The 20360-nt window shown below is 34.6% G+C and overlaps 3 protein-coding genes across 3 annotated transcripts; 1 reads left to right on the top strand and 2 right to left on the bottom strand.

The window, feature by feature from the left end:
• Positions 1-2411: 2411 nt before the first annotated feature.
• Positions 2412-3770, bottom strand: LOC146900776 (protein HAIKU1-like). The gene has a single exon (XM_085733895.1). The coding sequence runs from the start codon at positions 3442-3444 to the stop codon at positions 2767-2769; it is 678 nt and encodes a 225-aa protein (XP_085590021.1). The 5' UTR covers positions 3445-3770; the 3' UTR covers positions 2412-2766.
• A 4429-nt stretch (positions 3771-8199) lies between these two features.
• On the top strand, positions 8200-14156 carry LOC146900775 (TIM-barrel signal transduction protein). The gene is made up of 8 exons (XM_085731642.1): positions 8200-9047; positions 9887-10093; positions 10375-10590; positions 10704-10920; positions 11273-11520; positions 12350-12528; positions 12620-12873; positions 13781-14156. Exons 1-8 carry the CDS (start codon positions 8253-8255, stop codon positions 13930-13932), a joined length of 2268 nt encoding a protein of 755 aa, XP_085587768.1. The 5' UTR covers positions 8200-8252; the 3' UTR covers positions 13933-14156.
• Positions 14157-14272: 116 nt separating this feature from the next.
• LOC146900774 (abscisic acid 8'-hydroxylase 1-like) lies at positions 14273-19682 on the bottom strand. The gene is made up of 9 exons (XM_085731643.1): positions 19286-19682; positions 16846-17170; positions 16285-16434; positions 15822-16073; positions 15570-15656; positions 15361-15439; positions 15117-15223; positions 14896-15014; positions 14273-14815 (listed from the first exon to the last, which is right to left on the bottom strand). Exons 1-9 carry the CDS (start codon positions 19528-19530, stop codon positions 14701-14703), a joined length of 1479 nt encoding a protein of 492 aa, XP_085587769.1. The 5' UTR covers positions 19531-19682; the 3' UTR covers positions 14273-14700.
• Between the last annotated feature and the right edge of the window lie 678 nt (positions 19683-20360).

The following is a 20360-nucleotide window of genomic DNA, read 5'->3' as shown; positions in this document are numbered from 1 at the left end:
AAAAAAGAGTAATTATTGGTTGACACACTTTTTCTTGTACCGCTCATGTACACCCCCATGTGACATGAGTATTTTAATAATTTCGCACATTATTAAATTTCATTCATTCCAGCACCTTGATCCTCCTCCTCTCACTGTTCATCTCTCTCCGGCGACCAACAACAACCTTTCCACAACCACCTCTCTCTCTCTCTCTCTCTCTCACACACACACACACTCAACATAGAACTCAACATCACCATCACCGTCGTTTTTTATCACCGCCTCGATCTCCGCCACGATTCACTAGATCCAGCGTGTTTCGCCTGAGTTCTCACTGACTACGGCATCGCTGGTTTTAAAAATATCAGCATATTCGTTCTTTGGTATAAAAGAGAAATTTTTAAAAATAATCTAATAACTTTTGACCATTTCAGAAAACTTGACATGGTTGTGGTGGTCGGAATTGCACTTGAAACTTTGAAGGAGAGAAGATGGAGGACGGGTGGTGGTTCTCCATATCTGGTGAGGAGAAAGAAGATGATGGAGAGAGCACGGGAGGGAGAGGGGAAGAAGATGTCGGAGCGAGGAGGATGTGGTCGGTGGAGAGAGATGGCTGGCAACAACGACGATGAGGTCTGAGAACGAGTACAAAGTGACGGTGGTAGTGATGGACGGTAGTGCTCACGGTCGTGATGAGGGTGCTGATGAGGGAGATAAAGAAGAGAGAGAAGGGGAGTAAGAGAGGGAGTGGGGAAGACTCTCTCACTGTTTTTGTGTTTTTTTTTTTTGGATTATTATTTTACAAAATTAAAGTAGGCCACTTTGTCACAATTATGTGTGGAGGTCAAATGGATGTATGCCACATAAGGTGGTCAATGTATCACCCGCTGATATATAAAGCAAATTTTTTTAATGATATCTAGATGTTGAAGCAATGATTTGAGAGACCAATCCACATACATTGAAACCCTATGAATTTGTCGATAAATTCAATTTGCAAGATCTACTTCAATTTAATTTAAGACATTCTGAGAGTGCAACAATCAACAATATATAAAAAGGAATCATGTCGAAAGAGTAACATTCCTTGGTTGGTAAAATCAATTTGAATAGGATAATTTTCTATAAACACCTTTTATATGTGCTACACCCAATCCACCACTCCTTACATGACAAAAACATTAAAAAAAACATGCATGTGTTAACATGGCAAAATAATAATAATAATAATAATAATAATAATAATAATAATAATAATAATAATAATAATAATAATAATAATAATAATAATAATAATAATAATAATAATAATAATAATAATAATAATAATAATAATAATAAAATAGATTGAGTCATTGACTCGTTCTCTCACTCTCCTTTGAAAAACAATATTTCGTCAGCTTAGCCCCACTCTCACAGTCGCCAGAATCTCATCGTCATCGGCCTCTTTCAATCTCGGTGTCACTATTTTCTCTCACTCTCTCGTCACTATTTCCTCCACATATCTTTCAACAACTCTAAGGCTAGATCTACATTGACGATGGCCATATCTAAAACCACCACATCGGCCATCCCCATTAGTTTCTTCTTGTTCTTGCCTCTTTTGCAACCATCGTGTTCCCTTTTCTTCTCTAAAACCATTGTTGTTTGAGCTATCACCGGTGACCTCCGTCTGAGCTCTCACCGACGAACACAATAAGGGAGAAGTGGCGATATCAAATGTCAGAGAGGAAGGGAGATTGGAGGTGAGAGAGAGAGAGAGAGATAGAGAGAGACTTGATGCAAGATCTGGCATCAAATCCGACAGAGATAAGGTGGAGAAGCAGCGAAGGTGGGTGGCGTATTGGTCAACAAAGAAGAGAGAGAGGTTGACTGAGATAGAAATTGAATTTTTTGTTTTTGTTTTTTGTTTTTGTAGATTGAGAGTTGAGATAAAAAGTAGTGCCACATAGGAGGGGTATCGTTGGTGTATGCCACATGGGATGGTACACATATCACAATTCATGTGAATATGCGCACACTCGTTTGCTTAATATATTAGTAAAACATAAATAATTTCAAATGTGTTCATCATTTTACTAAGAATACGGTAAACAAAATTAAGATAAGTCAGTTTACTCAAATTTGGTACAACAGTTGTGAATTTTCTTCTTATATGCCTCAATTCAAATTAGCAAACAAATTTTTTTAAAATAGCCAATAATAAAATAGGAATCTAACTGCTGAAGAAGTATATAATATTTTACATTGCAAAATCACTTTCCAAATAAGAAGAGTACTTAAAAATATACTAATACACAATAAAGAAAATAAAAATAAAATAAGGCATTTTGACAAGCAATCACCTTATTATATATAATATATATTACAAAAGAGTACTACATGAAAAAATCTCTTATTATAATAAGATAAAATCTCTTATTATATGGAGCACCCTCAGTAGAATATGAGAATATTATTGATTATCTGGCCTCTTAGGACTGGTGAAAGGAGGAAAAAGTCCTGCAAAAAGTGGAGATGGAGGATCAGGGCTTAAAATCACATTTTGTAGATGTGGATAGAAAGGGTATTCGAATGATGAAGGCGAAGAAAGCATGTTTGGGGATATTGGAGGCATATAAGGAGACTGAGGGGATAAAAAATTCATATTATTTTCTGGTGAAGGCAATAGAAATTCAGATGTTGATGATTGAGGGCCAGTTGTTTGTGAAGGGAAACCGGTCACAAGTTGGCTACTAAATCATAGGAATATTTTGGTTGGTAGCATTCAGAGGCACTAAAGGATTAGACACATGTTTGTGACGGAGCAAAACCATTGACAAGTTGGTTACTACCATTTGCTTGGGACAGATGAAAATAATTCACAAGTTGGTTATTATTGCCCATATGATAATGTTGCTGTTGAGATTGAATTATTGGTTGAGATTGAACATTATTATTGTTCAATACTTGCGATTGAGGAGGGTATGATTGAAACTGGTTGCTTCCAGTACTATTATCATAGTTCCTCATATAATCTTGAAAATTTCTCATGAAAGCAGAAATTGGAGACTCAACAAGATTGTTTTGTGAACTGACAAGATGAGGTCCGGTAATAGGCTGCAAAGGATGTCCAGGTGGTGCATTGTTTGGAGCATGTGGAGGAGCTACAAACGACGTAGCCTGAACCGAAACTGGTGGTCTCACAATGGACAATGGTGGAGGTCGATTCTTCTGCAACCTTGTAACTTGAGCTTGAGAATTTGATGCATTAGAGTGTTTTCCTGTAATCTGCTGAGCGAAACTCTTGAATTCATCTTTTTGAACATTGTAGAATTCATCTTTTGGCATTGAATAGGGATATCTATCACTAGTTATAATATTGTTGCTAAAATCATCTGTTTGTTGAAAAGGGTTCTTTTTTATGGTCTTCCCTATTTTGTTTACACCTAAATTCTCATTCAGTTTTTTTGAGTTTTCCATTTTTACAACCCAAAAAGATACACAATCAAAATCTCCATTTTACAAATGAAAAACACAGAGCTAATAAAACTACCAATTACACAAATAAACTCAATCCCCAATCCAAATTCTAAATTTATGATCTTTTTATTACAATAACAATACCTAAAAACATGAAAGAAAAAAAAATGAAAAACAATACTTAAAATTCAACCCCCTAATCAAAGAACCTTTAAAAAAAAAAGGTGTTTAAGTAGCTTTAGAGGAAAGAAAATAGTGACCCAAAAGAAGAATTGAGAAAAAGATTAAAACTTGACACAAGGGTCTATTGCTGAGACATTGAAGAATAAAACATCTGAGAAAAGTAAGACGAGTGAGTGAAGAAGAAGCAAACCCTATGACACTTTATAGGATTTTTCTTCTTAGTCAGCAGCAATGACAATCTCAAATGGATTGGAAGGGTATTTTAGGTAACAACAAATTCAATTTAACCAAAGCGTTCAGGTGTAAAACGTGAACACTCCTTATAATTAAAAAATTGGTTGACAAACAATATTTTTTTTATTTGATAATATGTTGACAAATAGTTTACCTATTAAAATATTAGGTTAAAAAATATTATGTTATATATAGTGAACAACATGATTAATATATCAATAAAAATTATTAAATCAGTCAACAAATATGTTTTATGATAAATATATTACATGCTTTTATATATATATATATATATATATATATATATATATATATATATATATATATATATATATATATAAGGGTTTTGCTAGAAGACACCTTCTATGAATGTGTTTTTTTATCAAGTTATTCTATGAACATTTGTTAAAAGACATCAACTAGTTTTTATGAAGGTGTCTTTTAGTAAAATTATAACTAAAAAATGAAAATCATACCTTGAGGTGTGGATTGCTAACACCTTCATGGATGACTTATAGCAAAATCCTATATATAATATTTATTATTCTCTTTTTAAATTTTTTTTTTCGAATCCTATAATTTGACTAATTTTTTTAGTTTTTCTTCTACTCCCTCCGTTTCAAAATACATGTCCATTTTGAAGAAATTGCAGTAACCAAGAAACTAAATAAATTTTGTTACTTTTGATGAAATTATATGTGTATTTTCTATAATACCCTTAACCATTTATTATTTCATTATATTTTTTCTCTCTCTGCAATAAATATGCAAGGGTATTATTGAAAATACACTAATTAATGTTGCATTGAAACTTGAAAGAGACAAGTATTGTGAAACAAAATTATTCTTCAAAATGGACAAGTATTATGAAACGGAGTTTCAAAATACATGTCCAAGTCAACCACTTCACATATGCCAATGCACAATTTTGATCGTTAATATCTTTAATTATCTAAAGTAAAAAATTATAAAAATTTAATATTTTGAAAATATTTGTCGAGACAAATCAAACAATATCCTACATGCTAATATTTGTATTTATACATTAGTAAAAAAATATGGTCAAAGTAAGTCAAATGAATAGTGCACATTGCAAAAATTAGACATGTATTTTGAAACGGATGGAGTATTAAGTTCTAGAGATTGACTATTTGACCAAAACAAGTAGTGGTTGAATATAGTTTAATGAATAAAATTATAATATAAATGAAATGTATTTAATGCATTCTATTAAATGTTGTTTGTCAAAAAAAAAAAAATTAAATGTTGTTAAATTTTACAATATTTATAGGATATGGTTCATGAAGTGAAAAGTACAAAATAAGAATAAAATAAACAATGTTTAGTATAGTGATATTTTGTGCCTAAAAAAATATAATGATATTTTAAAAAGGTAGCTTTGTAGTGGTTACTTTTCATTTTTTTATTCCGTATAATAAGATGATTCATGAATTGAGAAATACAAAATAAAAATAAAATACACAATTTGTAAGACCATCCCCAATGGTGGTGTCTTTACCAATTAAGACACCGTACCTAATAGGTACCCCCATTGGGGAATTTTTTTTTTGGGGGTCTCTTAAGACCCGGGGTCTTATTTAAGACCCCCAACTTTAAACGGGACCCGCACGCTTTTAATATTAAAAAATTAAAATGTAGTGATATAAAGTTATTGATAGTTGATTAGTGGGTCCCATTTAAGAACTTTGTGTGAGATCTGGGTTGGAGGGATTGAGTGCTTATTAGGTACTACTATTAAAAAATGATAAAAGAGTGATGTGTATGTGTGGGACCCATTTAAGTACCCAAAAATGGATGTCTCCATTGTGGATGCTCTAATATAGTGATATTTTAAACAACTACCTTTTTGATGAAAACTTCTCATTTTTTTTCCTTACAAAGTTTTCTAGAACGTCCCTCAACATATATCATTTAAAAAGTTAGCAGTCAAATACCCATACAATCACATGAGTGAAAATTGTTTAATTATGAATTCGTTTAAGAAATTCATAATTACGGGTGAGTGAAATTTTTTAATTAATTTGTCTCTCATTTAAACACTCCAAAACTTATTGGTGGCGATTCTTATAATGTTATAAACATGCTAGCAAAATTAGGAAATGAAATTTAACCTTTGATTATATGTTTACTCGGAGCAACATTGTAATTTTGATCGTTTTGGTTGAAAAATCAAAATGAATCGAGGGATAGTTAAAATGTTACAAAATTTTGCATATCCTCTATATAATTTTATTCAGGTGATTGCAAAAAAAAAAAAACTAAATGACGATAAAAAAAATTGGTAAACATTGTAATCAACCTTCCAAAACCTATGTCCCAGTGGATGTGTGAACTGCTTCAAGCAACAACTAGATTTATCCTAGGCGTCGTGAAATGAAATTATCCAATTAGATTGCTAGTTTATCCTTTCTATCCTAAAACTCATAGCGGAAATTCAAATTATGGTAAGGAGGGAGGTTTATCTTTTTGACCTAGGATTATACACTCGAAGTGGTTTTTTTACAACACAATACACCATCCGTTTTAAAATGAGTGTCGCTTTAGCAAAAAAATATTGTTTCAAAATGAATGTCGTTTTCAACTTTCAATGTAAATTTGATAATTTTTTTCCCATCTTTGCCCCTCATTGAAATAACAAAATTAAGAATTAGAAACTTGTGTTGCCGTCAACTTGCTTTTGCCTTGTTACCTTGGAAAACGTGAAACACATATTGGAAAGAGAAATGATATTTTGACAACCACTTTTTGACAATTTTTAGACAACTTTCTCTCTCATACTTACATGATATTGTTATCCTATCTCTTCCTTTTTCTCTCTCCATTGTTTTTGACCAATAAGAAATGAGAAAAATGAGGTTGTCAACGAAGTTGTCATCAAATGGATGTCAAAATATCATTACTCTATTGGTAAAGTTCCAGACGCTCATTTTACTTGGCTTAATAATGATCCATCCTCCTTTTTTTGTGAATGTGTCTTTCCCGCTTAATGTTTGTGAATGCTCCCATTATTATCAAAATTAAATAATTAAAAAAATTGTAAGGTTATTTTAGTAAAATTGCTATAACATTTGACTATTTTATTTAATTCCTTAATTTATGTGTAATTGGCTAAAGCGACATTCATTTTGAAAAGGTGCAATGATGAAACAACTAGTCCCGAGATTTCTAAATAGTGCAGGTACTCATTACTTTGCTTCGTGCAAATATTCAAAAGATGTGACTCTTGGTTTGACTCATAACGTGCGAAACATGCAAGGAAAAACATGATAATTTTAAGGTAAATGTTAATTTGTGTTTTCAAGGGCACATGTTAAGGAACTCATTATAGAAATATACGTATCAAAAGTTAGGGGTGTTCATGTCCAATCCAATCCAAAACAAATCGCAGTAACCGAACCGAAAAATCGCAGTAACAAAGTGGTGCAGTGGTCCATCCGAATAAATTAAAAAAAATTAAATTATAGGTCTAAATTATGAGACTTTAATCAATTTTTCAATATGTTTAGTTTTCAGCGGTTTCAAAAGTGTCATACGTGATTTTTGTCATTCTTACACTTGAATGGTTAGCGGAGGCTAGTAGACGTTCAAATTTGCATGGGTTTCAAATCATTCGTATATTATCCTATCAACTGAAAACTCCATCCGTTAACAGTTGTACTATAAAAAAAAAGTTTTATAATTTATAACAGTTGTAAAATATGTATTTCCTTTTTTTTAAAGTATTCACTCTATCTTTTTAGTCAAACTTCGTACTTAATGGTTATTACAATATTAATTTTGTGTTTATATATTATAGTTTATTTTATTGGCTTACCTGAATTTTTTTCTGGCTCCGCCAATGTTTGGGAGCATGCTCAACAATTTGGTGGTCTGCATATGTTTAGCAAGGATATTAGTTCTTGTTTTTAAGAAAAATGCCAGAAACCCATTTGGAGTTGACTTACTGGTTGAGTTGGGATCTTGAAGTTTACTCTTCTTAAAGTCTCATGTTCGATTCCCTCTAGTGCCAATTTCGGTGGGTAGGTTCATACATAGCTTGCTCTGACTTTAGATGGAACCCCGCAAATGGACAGTGAGATTGATCCCTTCAGATTAGACGATTCTTTGGTCGGATACCAAATTTTAAAAAAAATGCTTTTTTTTTGAAGAAAAAAAAATGCTAGAATTTCCTATAACAAAGAAATTTCATTTTCGGTGTTGGTTGAAGACACAACCTAATTTCTTCAGTCTAACCAACCCTACTCAGTGTTGGCCACGTCACAGCATAATTTCATTTGAAGTGTGCTACAAACATAACTCTTCATTATTACTTATCTCAAAGTAATAAAGCTTTGATCACCTCCTCGCCCACTATTCAACAAGATTTTAATATGGCACATCACACAACCACCCCCACCACTCTTCGTGTTTTCTGCGTCGGAACCTTAGACACTAAGCTCAACGAACTCCGTTTCATCTCCGATTCACTCCGCTCCAATCTCCACCGTTTCTCCGATCACACTTCCCCCAAACTCGACATCGTCCTCGTCGATGTTTCCACCGCTCCAACCCAACCAAAACCTTCACCAGATTTCACATTCATCTCCAGAAACGAAGTTCTCTCATACCACGACACCGCCGACACAGCCACCACGCCTCTTCCACAAGACAGAGGCAAAGCCGTTTCCGTAATGAGCCAAGCACTTCAACATTTCTTACAAAAATCCAATTCCGATCAGAGCATCGCCGGAGTTATCGGCGTTGGCGGTAGCGGAGGTACATCACTGTTATCATCTCCGTTCACTTCTCTTCCACTAGGGATCCCGAAGCTGATTGTATCAACCGTAGCTAGTGGCCAAACGGAACCGTACGTTGGAACTTCTGATTTAGTGTTGTTTCCGGCGATTGTTGATGTTGCCGGTGTTAATAGTGTTAGCAGAGTGGTTTTTAACAATGCTGCTGCTGCTTTCGCGGGGATGGTCGTTGGAAGGATTCGGAGTTTAGAGGATTCGCCGCGAGTTGATGATAAGTTTACTGTTGGTATAACTATGTTTGGAGTTACTACTCCTTGTGTTGATGCTGTTAGAGATAGGTTGCATAAAGAGGGTTATGAGAGTTTGGTTTTTCATGCTACTGGGGTTGGTGGTAGGGCTATGGAGAATTTGATTAGAGAGGGGTTTATACAGGTATTTATAGATTTATAGCTAACTTTATATGCATTCAACAATGTAGTTTTAGTCACCTGGTAAACCACCAAATTTTTCCCTACTTTGTTTGACACACTCAAATAGGTCTCTAGGATTATGAATATTTCACAAACGTCGATGACTCTGCCAAATTTTACGCATATTGGTTCATCTGAGATTGTGTTAGGAAATTTTACGCATATTGGTTCATCTGAGAGTATGTTAGGAACTAAATTGATAGTGAGGGGTTAAACATAAGGACCAAATTGATGATTGTAAGTTGTTAAATATAGAGACCAACTTGACAGTTTAATAGAGTAAGAGACCTTTTTGTAACATTTATAATCTGAGACCTATTTGAGAGCGCTCTATGAAGTCAGGGACTAGTTTGGTGGTTTACTCTTCAGTTAGCTTGTTTTGTTTTATTTTGTTTTAAATTAAAGCATTCGAGGTTTGTATCTGGTTTGGAAGATTACCATAAGAAGTTGGTTTGTCTTTTCTGAAACTTTTAAAATATTTGAGTTGCATGGTCAAAACCTTTTATATTATACATACATTGATATGCTTGCTTATTATGATATTAAATGTATATAGATTTCAAATTTCATTTTTACTCTCATGGTTGCCAACATTTATTTGGTTTATTTTAGATTCGTGTGTTTACATTGGCTGTTTTGGAAAAACAGACACTTAACTTTTATTGAATTGTATGGTCCACAACAAGATGAACTGTAATGATCTTTGTGGAGTCGCTTGTATTCTGTTTGTTCCGCTTCAGATTCTTCTTTATGCATTCCTTCCTCTGTTTGTATTTTTTTATACATATTCCTGTCTCTTAGGGTGTTTTGGACATCACAACAACAGAGGTAGCAGACTACATAGTTGGAGGTGTAATGGCTTGCGACAGTTCCCGCTTTGATGTCATAATAGAGAAGAAAATCCCCTTGGTCCTTAGTGTGGGAGCATTAGACATGGTGAACTTTGGAGCAAAAGATACCATACCAGAGAGTTTTCAGCAAAGAAATATATATGAACACAATAAGCAGGTGACTAGGCGACGACTACTCTATATGACTAGGTTACATTTCGTTTTTGCTTCAAACTACTCATACGCACCATGATTACTATTTCACTTTCCTTATGCATATAGGATATTGGTCATATTCCCACTATCCTACGACTTTGACCAAAGCAAGATATATCAGTGATCTTATATTGGACTTCTCAAAATGCATTTTATAATCCACTGGGATTAAAGATGTTTGATATGTTGAAATGGCTGATTTTGTCATCATGCTAATATAATAAATCAGTTGATTCTTTCCAGGTTTCGCTCATGCGAACAACAGTGGACGAGAACAGAAAATTTGCCGATTTTATAGCAAATAAACTGAACAGGTCATCATCTAAGATTCGTGTTTGCCTTCCAGAAAAGGGTATATCTGCTTTAGATGCTCCAGGTAAACCTTTTTATGATCCAGAGGCAACTGGTGTACTTCTTCATGAATTACAAAGGCTTATTCAGACTGATGATATTCGACAGGTACTATAATTTATCAACAGTGTTATTTAACATAACTGTGAACTGTAAAGTTTCAATTTTCTAACTTGGTTCTAGGAAGAACTTCTTAAGGTCTAAAGTTGTGTATTGTGCAGGTGAAGGTGTATCCCCATCATGTCAATGACCTTGAATTTGCAAATGCACTAGTTGATGCATTTTTAGAGGTTAATCCGAAAACTGTTAAAGATTCTTCTCATCCACCAGCAGCCATTCCTGAAACTGTCCAACATGTCCATGAAGGTTCTGTTTCGAATAAATCAAGCTTTGGGACCATTGTTTACACACCTAGTGAATTCCCAGATGCAAAACCAGGTTCTCATTTCATGTAGATTTGCATTATGTTTTTCTTGTTCACAAGTAATTTGTTAATGACAGTTATAGATGTGAATAAATTCTGTCTTTCTAGTGGCCCGGCCTTTCAAATAAAATGCATATTCTTTTACAACAATGGCTACTGTTTGCATTGAAGAATTGTTTTTTCTGCTTTTTTCCACATTATCCGTGTTAATTTTTCCATGAAATTTAGTTAGTGCTGGGGTGTTGACCTGAAAAAACATTTACTCAATGCCAATAGCTTTTTTTTGTGTTAAACTTCTGTTGAATTTGGAATAAATAATTGCTATATGTCTTACTTTGTAAGTACTGTTTTCATTTCTATTGGCAGAAACTTTGGAGAAAACACAGCTAATATTGCAGCAATTTAAAGATCAAATAGATAAAGGAATTCCTATAATTGGAGCTGGTGCTGGGACCGGGATATCTGCCAAGTTTGAAGAAGCTGGAGGAGTTGATCTAATAGTTTTGTACAACTCAGGGCGCTTCCGGATGGCTGGGAGAGGTTCATTAGCAGGGTTGTTGCCATTTGCTGATGCTAATGCTGTTGTGCTTGACATGGCCAATGAAGTTTTGCCGGTATGTTTTTTTTTCCTTTTTCTTTCTATACTTTTGTTCTTAGAGGGAAATATTGTCCAACTGCTAAATTCTGTTCAAGTATTGTTCACTTCAGGTGGCTGATTTTTCAGATGTTTCTTGATTTGAATTTTGAACATTTTCGAGATTATTGTTAAATATAGGTGATAAGTGGAACAAACAAAAAAAATTAAATGTTGCCAAATGCGATTGTAATTGTGGAATCACTCTGGGAGAGGGTGTTGAAGAAAGATGTTAGGGGGGACAGTAGGCTGTTGGGCAGAAAGCACTTAGTGTCTAGGTCATCACTAACAATATACTACCGGCAATAGTAAGTTCTTAGAAACATTAAATGGATTTCTAACATACTTTTTGTGGGTCATACAATGGCAAATAGAATTTAAGAACAACAAATTTTCACTCTAATGGTAGGATCCTTAAGAAGAACCATTCTTACATACAAGAACCCACATAAGTAACTGAATTGGAGATTTTGTTTGATTTCTTTAGTTCTCCTATGAACTTCAAACACTATTAGTGCTAAAATTTTCATTAATTGACCTGAAAGTTATGGTAAGAAATCTGCTGTAAAAGGCTATTTTTGTGACTCCATCTAGTAGTTTAAGCTTTTGGGAGAGTTGGTTCATGACAATTAAGGAAGTGCTAAACTTTAATTCCTGAGGTCAGGCGCAGCTAGATATAATAAATTATCAGCCATCAGTAGTTATCTTGGGTGATAAATTGGAATTTTGTGATAGTAAATTCCTTGTCAAGGCAGCAATGAATCTCTTTATCTCTCATTCTGTCTAACATACTGATCTTTGGTTTTCAGGTGGTAAAGAAGGTACCTGTTCTTGCTGGTGTGTGTGCAACTGATCCCTTCCGACGAATGGATCACTTCCTTAAACAGGTGGAGTCTACTGGGTTCTCTGGGGTACAAAATTTTCCAACTGTTGGGTTGTATGATGGTAATTTTAGGCAAAATCTTGAAGAAACAGGAATGGGATACAGGTAGGTGTTATGGGAAGATTTGTCAATACTGCGCATAAGTTGGGCCGTTAGACCACTTATAATATGATTCATTTTCGTATTAAATTGACAGCTTGGAAGTGGAGATGATCCAAAAAGCCCATAAAATGGGTCTCTTGACAACTCCTTATGCATTCAATCAACATGAAGCTATTGAAATGGCTAAAGTTGGTGCCGATATTATTGTAGCTCATATGGGTCTAACCACAACAGGCTCCATAGGTGCAAAAACAGCTCTTTCACTTGAGGAAAGTGTAGTTCTTGTACAAGCTATTGCAGATGCAGCACATAGGGTCAACCCTAATGCCATTGTGTTGTGCCATGGAGGTATGCACATATCCTGGAAACCTTTTTGTTTGTATATTAATGCATTTTGATATGTAAATTTAGCGTTCTCCTGTCAGTTTTTAAATTGTAGGTCTAGCGATAGTTTAGAATGTTTGCATCCAATAACTGACGGTCTTAAAAAAAACCATTATCCTGGGCCTTAAGTTTGAGCTGTGTGCGTGCACTGAATCATCATAATTCCATCCATGCTGAAATACTTCTATTGAGCTTTTTTTGGCTTAAATTATTTCCTTAAATTGTAGATGGCCCCTCATTATAAAGTGTGAGAAAGAGGAAAAAGGGGGGTAAAAGAAAAAGAAGGCTCAATTATAGGACTTGAAGTTGACCTTAGGTGAGGAAATGGGAACGAATACGATGTATCATTCAGAACGTTGGCGCTAAAATAGAGAAATAATAGAAGGGCATCAGTAAGATGGAATGAGAAGGCTTTGAGCCAAAAAGTGATAGGAGATATTAGGCTAGGAATCTGTAATGTGTGTTCAGAGTGTGAAGATAGTACACGGGAAGATTTCGGTGAAAAATGCTAAACCCAATGGGTAATTTTTATGGAATTGCCGTGGATGATTTTTCAGTGAGAAGTATTACTTGAGTGTGTTTTGGGTAAGAGATCCATTGAGAGTGGTAATTGTAATTGTTGACGGTAAACTATTTTCTTGCCATGGTTGTGATAAAATTTTCTGAACCTCGTTAAGTTATTGTTTGCTCTTACTTGGCGCGCTTAATTTAGTTTGTTGGGGAATTTTTCCTAATTACTTTTGGCAACTAGAAAGACTGAGTCACAATGTAGTTTTTGAACCTTACTGCTCGTTGTTCTTAATGTCTAGAGCAGCGGTCTGTGTCTGTCAACTTTTAATCCCAGTTGAGAATAATGTACTGGAATATGCAGGCCCAATTTCTGGTCCAGAAGAGGCAGAATTTATATTGAAGAGAACCAAAGGAGTCCATGGTTTTTATGGGGCTTCAAGCATGGAAAGACTACCCGTGGAACAGGCTATCACAAGTACAGTCAAACAATACAAGTCAATTTCTATTCATTGAGGTTCAATATGTATGTATGTATGCACTTTAATCATGCCAGTGTGTTTTGTACGCTACATTGCTAATAATGGCTTGTTGTCGTCACTGTTTGATATCTAGAGTTAAATGATACAAATGTTGGAAATGACGAAGCAAATGTAAGGGTGCAGTTTAAAGAATAAAGTGCAAGTGATGGGCTTTGTAACAAATTGTAGTTTGTCATATATGCCTAACTCAGTTATCAACACTGCTTTTTACTGTTGATAGTTTACGTTAAACTTCAAAGCATCCTGATCCCTAGTACATATAGCTACGTGGGAGTGTTAATTGATCATGTTTGATAGATACTGGGTTTATATAATTGGAAAAAACAGAAGAAAGCAACAATTTTATTTATTAGACCCTTACTCTGGATTAGGACAACCTATAATGCACAGAAGCAATAATGCTCAGTAAGAAAACTACAGAAATTTTTTAGCCTGGTCGGTCCATCGTCAGTCGTCACCTTGGTAACAGGGCTCATGTTCCTCCACCACCAGATCAACTTGCAAGTTGCAACTTAAGTTATTCTCAATTAATATTATATATAATATAATTATGAAGTATATTTATTATATAGGATACAAACTACATAGATTAGGAATATCAATTCTTGTAAGCAGTGGAGAAATTTGATTAATGCGTTAATAATTCTTGGGCAGATTTATTTCCTGTTATGCTGTTTGCCTCAAATGTTAGACCTGCAGATATTCATATACACAGCTGTTTGCTGCATCATTCTTAGGCCGTTTATGCCTCTGGCATGCTCTTGCTTATGGACTTCAACGTAATTGGACAGCCACTCCTTAGTCTAGGTATGTGTGCCTTCTTTTCCAAGCAAGTATCTAAATCATCAAGGGTCCACCTACGCAGCAGTATATTTTTATTTTCATCCATTTGTTCAAGAAAAAAGATATATATATTGGCACGGCAGAAAAAACTCACGTGTAACCACTAGTTAGTCTGTGTAGAAAGACCAACATTGTCACTTTTGCCATATTCATCCCGAGGCAAGTCCTAGGTCCTGATCCAAAAGGTATGAAACTGTAGGGCTTTTGCATTTCCTGCAGATATAAATACGTAAAATAATTTTCTGACATTTGGACATGGCAGAAAACAGTCAAGAAAAATAAAAGGCAAAATAAGAGAGGGAGAGAGCTAGTTACATCAAATCTTTGTGGGTTAAATTTCAATGGATCCATGAAAAGATCTGAGTCATAATGTATACAAGCTGCATCGATGTTAACGTGCCAACCTTTCTTTATTTCATACCCTGTTGTTTCCACTTGTATATTTAATAACATAATCATGAACACCAAGAGAGACCGATGATGAAAGCCCTCCAATAGTTAAGGCTAAATTTAATGAAAACTTGATTTTATTATCTTCAAAAAGAGTCGAATATTTTACCTTCAATTGTACAGTCTTTAAGTGCAACACGAGGAAACCATAATAGGACATTGGACATTCTCAGCGTTTCCTTAACTACCTGAAGAGAAAACACAGAGATTCTTGACATTTAAGTTATTCTGTAATAGGTGCTTCCAGTTTGGAGACAAGACAGGTAATCATTATATAGGTTACGTATAGTTTATTTGGGTCTAAGTCTAAATTCCAACCTTCAAACCATAACGCATGTTGTTGATATCTTCATGATTAAGCGAAGCTCCTTCTGGCTTCATTTTGGTTAAAGACAATTGTTCTTCCTGTAAGTCAAGATAAACATTATCCTAACGTGCAAGGGAGAACATGAAGGAAAGTTTTACTAAATTACATTATGTTGTTTAGTATAACGTTGATACATATGACTGGTAATAATTGTAGATCTGTTTGGTCCAATATTTTACAACTATAACTGTGCAGCATCTCACCCTGAGCATATCCTGTGCGTCCTTGTTGTCATGTAGAAATTTTACACTCCACATCATTGCTGCTGCTGTAGTAGTCTGTCCAGCAATTATCAATGTCAAAAGATTATCCATAATCTCCGAGTCATCAAGTTTTTCACTGGCTGGAAATGAATCTCTCTGCAACATGGTCTGCAGGAAGTCCCCTGGAGACTCTTCTCCCCTCCTACGTCTGGCAATGATTTCTCTGAAGGTTTCCATGAGCCTGTTACGAGCCTGCTTCATGTATCTTCTTTAGTTCAATCTTATGAAAGTTCAGAGAAGAAAAGGAAAAAAAAACTATGTCTGATCTTTTCCTTAAATTAGTCAGTACTTCATAGGAAGAGTACAACTGAGTCAATCACTTAAATTTATTTTAATTCTGGTACTAGTAGGCCTTTCTCATTGAAGAACTAATAAATCACATATTTGTGTAAATATCACTAACCGTGATGCCTTTATAGTATCTGGTGCCTGGAATCATGACTGGAAAGGACAACATGGCATTAGAGACTGCAGTGCAGTCTTTTTCGATCTGTCGCAGTAATGAATCCTCTGTGATGCTCATCAGCATACCACACATTGCATCAAATGTCATCTATATGCCAAACATTTCATAGTAGTTAGGGGTCAGACCACGATGTCACATTATACTTAACTTGAAATTGGTATTTTTAAGGTTTTAAATAACAGTCACGGTTCCGTTATGATCCTTGGAAATTGCAACAAAAAAAAATGCAGTCAATTATGACACATGCAGCTGCAATTGGGGTTGCAATGCAAACATGAAAATATAAATGCTGCTACAGTTGTCACAGTATGTTGTTTGTAGATTGAGATACCATTTAAATGTTGCTACAGTTGCAGATTAATTGAGTTGCCATCTAAATGCTGTTACATTTGAGTTCTTTCAGAAGAAAAACATAATATAATCTAAATATACCTTTTATGTACCACTTATCATACTTGACTAAGAAGGCAACATAAGTGGGGGGAAAACTGTTTTTACCTCCATGCAGAAGTCCAACGTTTTGAAACTTTTCCCGCTTTCTTCTAGCTTTTGCAGCCTTCCACACAACAATTTGTCAAATTTTGTGATAAATGCATAGAGAGAGGTCATGGAGAATGGTTCAGATAGAAGACGCCTTATTCTTTTGTGGCTTTCAACTGGTACACATAACAAGCTTTTCTTACCCACGGCATCTGCCATTGATTTTACATAACCCTTGTTGAATAGATCAAAGTCATTAGCAAATATCGTCCTTGCACCTTCAGGAGTAGGAATATATATGTGGACCTTGCCAAATAGTCGTGTTTTGAACCATCTTCCATGCCTACTCACATCAAATCAACAAATCACTTGTGTTTCATTGGCTCATGTTTTCAATTTATTATTAGATTTTTACTAAACTTTATAATATAAATATGACAGTGTTCTAAAAGATACTTAGGATTATTCAGGTTTAAAACTCTAAAGATAATAATAAAAGTTTTTTTTTTTAAGGAAATCAAAAGTTATTGTATAGTTGCATATTTAAATCTAAATAAAAATTCACCATCTTCGGCACCAAACCGTTGAAAATTGCTTTTCTAATATTCATAACTTCACAATGACACAATAAAATTACCTGAAAGCCCCCAGCGGTAGTTAACTACCGTTGGAAATACCGGCAATAGTTAACTGCCGCTGGTGCCAGCGGTAGTTAACTACCGCTGAATACTTGTTAATCAAATGACTACAAGTGCTTCCATCACAGGTCACACAACCATACAAACAAAATTTTCAGAAACAATCAATTCAATTCCTTTGTGTTTCTTCCTCTAATCTCCTCGTGAAACAAAAAGGCCTACCCATGAAATCAATTGTTTAACCTTCTTCTTCACCATCAACAACTTTAATCTTATTCTTGTTTAATGAGATTAACATGACTATTTTTATCTGGTTTTTAATGAAGTAAACGCCATGAAAGAGAAGGATTTGGGTTTGATTTTTTTTTTCCAGAAGCAACAACAAAAAATACCCAATTCAAAAAAATCGATTTTTTTTTTTCAAAATCATAATGGGTAGTTTCATAAACAACAATAAGAAATAACCAATTCAAAAAAAATGGAATTATGAAACATTAATTGATAGACTCCAATTCAATTATTTTACAGGTAAATTGACTGATAAAAGCGATGTGTATGCCTATGGGGTTGTACTCCTGGAGCTCCTGTTTGGAAGGAAGCCCGTAGAAAAACTGGCACCAGCTTAGTGCCAATCCCTTGTCACATGGGAATGGGATGTGTCTAAATCTTATTCTCCAGCGGTAGTTAACTACCATTGGAGTTTTTTTTTTTTAATGTTTTTTTTTAAGCTGTGTTGGTGTACAGCGGTAGTTAACTACCGCCGGATCAATCCAGCGGTTGTTAACTACCGCTGGGGGCAAAAATGTCATTTACATGTGTTATTATGAAGTTTTATATGTCAAAAGCAATATTTCAAACCGTTTAGCCACTCAGTTGACTAAAGCGTCTTCACCCTTATGGCTTAAAGCTCGGAAGCTATGCTCAATACCAAACGGTTTGGTCATTCGATCAACTAAGGTATCTTTGCCCTTTGGGGCATAACACTTATGGGTTATGTTCGGTGCCGAATGGTTGGGACACCGTCAATTAAAGTGTCTTATCCCTTTTGTTGCCAAACAATTGGTCCAAATGATCGAGTCCACGACATATGGAAGACTAGTCGAAACATTGATAGAAGCTCTTCCTGAGAAATAATCAAGTGAGCATATACAAGGAGGATTGCTTTGACTTACATACATGTGACTCAAATAAGATAAGTTAGGGGACTGAATGACCGAGCAGGGAACTCCCACACTTACAAATATTTTCTTAACTAAATCACTCAGTGAGGGTACCGAAGACTCCTCCAAACATTGTATGATACATGTCCACCTTTTCTACATTACCTATTGATTGCTAATCGCGAGAAAGTATCTTATGCAAACCACACACCCCAAAGAGGGTTGATCTCAACGAAGGGAGGAGGACCCATATCCTAGGGAAGGTCACTCGTATACAAGGTAATAAGAGGATAAAAAGGATGGAGACATACATCACGCAATTCTCCAAATACTATGTTATCTTTTAAATCAGGACGTCACTCACCCTTAACAGAGGTGTGATCTAGACTTGAGTTTTCAGACGAGAACACACCTATCAATGATTATTTTCTAATTGAATTCATTATATATTAGTATAAAAATTCAGTTGTACAATTAACTTGGACATGTATACTATTATGCTAGGTAAGATTACTCTTACTTTTCCTACTTGTTAAAGCCTTGAGGTTAATGGAACCAAATGAAAACAAAGTTTAGCCTTTGGATGATAAAACAATAACCAGTCACGATATGCTTGAGAGGATTCTTGAATTTGTACATATTAAGATGGAAGTCACTTACCACAACCGTCTTAGTCTGACAAAATCATAGCATCCTCTTGTACTATTAGTAGCTGAAAGTAAAGAAAAAGTTTCCCCAATAAGAGGTAATCCAAGCCGGCCAGGGATATCTTCTCTATTGTTTGTAGCTCGTTTCCAAGCTCTTGAAGCTAAATATGTTAGTCCTATAGAGAGAAACAAGACCAAGATTATGTCATAATAGTTTTGCACTACAAGTACTAGTTTTTCCCTTGATAGATTCCACATCTCTTGTTTTATTGGTTCCCTTTCTCTTAACAATGGCGATGAAGAAAAACCAAATAACAAGTTCTTGAGCTATGGTTCACCTAGATATATAACACTTAAAATAATGCTATATAAAAGGGTACGAAGACAATGTTATAGAATCGAGATGCTTTGTTTCATAAAATATTAGAACTAGGAGCATCTTTGTAAATATTGCTAGTATAAAACCTGAAAGATTCGTATTACTAGAAGACACTATGTATTGCCAAGTAAGAAAGCGATTTTTTTTATGAGTAATGCTATATCTCTAGAAAAATAACATCAAGAATTCTTCAAGAATAAAGAGTAGCCAATCACAATGCACTATTTGCAACAATTCAAGGAGGTGTGGCTGAAAAATAGGAAGTGAACAAATAAATCATGCAATTAAAACTTGCCAACAGTATCTTGAAAAATTTTTGATACTATTTTTCTAAAGAAATAGCATTTTCCTTTTTTTTATTATTCAAAAGAACTTCACATCAAGATTGATCATAAAAGCGGCTAAATATTTGGATTCAATAATTTTTCACACTAAAAAAAATAGTGGACTAAACTTTGAACATAAAAATACAAATAATGTGTGTCACACAATATATATTTATTTTTATGCATCTCTTACTTTTTATTTTTTTATAACTTACAAGCTTTTAAAAAATAAAAGGTTTAATTGCACTTTTCCCCTATCTTTTGCTTATTGTGCGATTTTGCACCCCCTCTTTTTTTATGAGCGATTTTGCACCTCATCTTTTGCCAACTGTGTTTTGTTCAAAATCATCATTAAAAGAGGGGAAAATGGGCAAAAGATAGGG

This window comes from Medicago sativa, chromosome 8, assembly GCF_051527215.1.
Source record: "Medicago sativa cultivar Bolivia chromosome 8, Bolivia_mono, whole genome shotgun sequence".
NCBI lineage: Eukaryota > Viridiplantae > Streptophyta > Magnoliopsida > Fabales > Fabaceae > Medicago > Medicago sativa.
Note: the sequence above shows the minus strand (reverse complement) of the source record. Positions and strands in the feature narration are given on the sequence as shown.

Bases quoted from the DNA above. Each gene is read 5' to 3' on its own strand.
- LOC146900776 (XM_085733895.1), bottom strand. From the start codon at position 3,444: ATGGAAAACTCAAAAAAACTGAATGAGAATTTAGGTGTAAACAAAATA.
- LOC146900775 (XM_085731642.1), top strand. From the start codon at position 8,253: ATGGCACATCACACAACCACCCCCACCACTCTTCGTGTTTTCTGCGTC. The intron at 10,921-11,272 runs GTTCTCATTTCA...TTCTATTGGCAG, and splicing joins ATTCCCAGATGCAAAACCAG to AAACTTTGGAGAAAACACAG. The intron at 11,521-12,349 runs GTATGTTTTTTT...TTTGGTTTTCAG, and splicing joins TGGCCAATGAAGTTTTGCCG to GTGGTAAAGAAGGTACCTGT.
- LOC146900774 (XM_085731643.1), bottom strand. From the start codon at position 19,530: ATGTGGAATCTATCAAGGGAAAAACTAGTACTTGTAGTGCAAAACTAT. The intron at 15,440-15,569 runs GTTGGAATTTAG...TTTTCTCTTCAG, and splicing joins ACATGCGTTATGGTTTGAAG to GTAGTTAAGGAAACGCTGAG. The intron at 15,224-15,360 runs GTAAAATATTCG...TGGAAACAACAG, and splicing joins TAAAGACTGTACAATTGAAG to GGTATGAAATAAAGAAAGGT.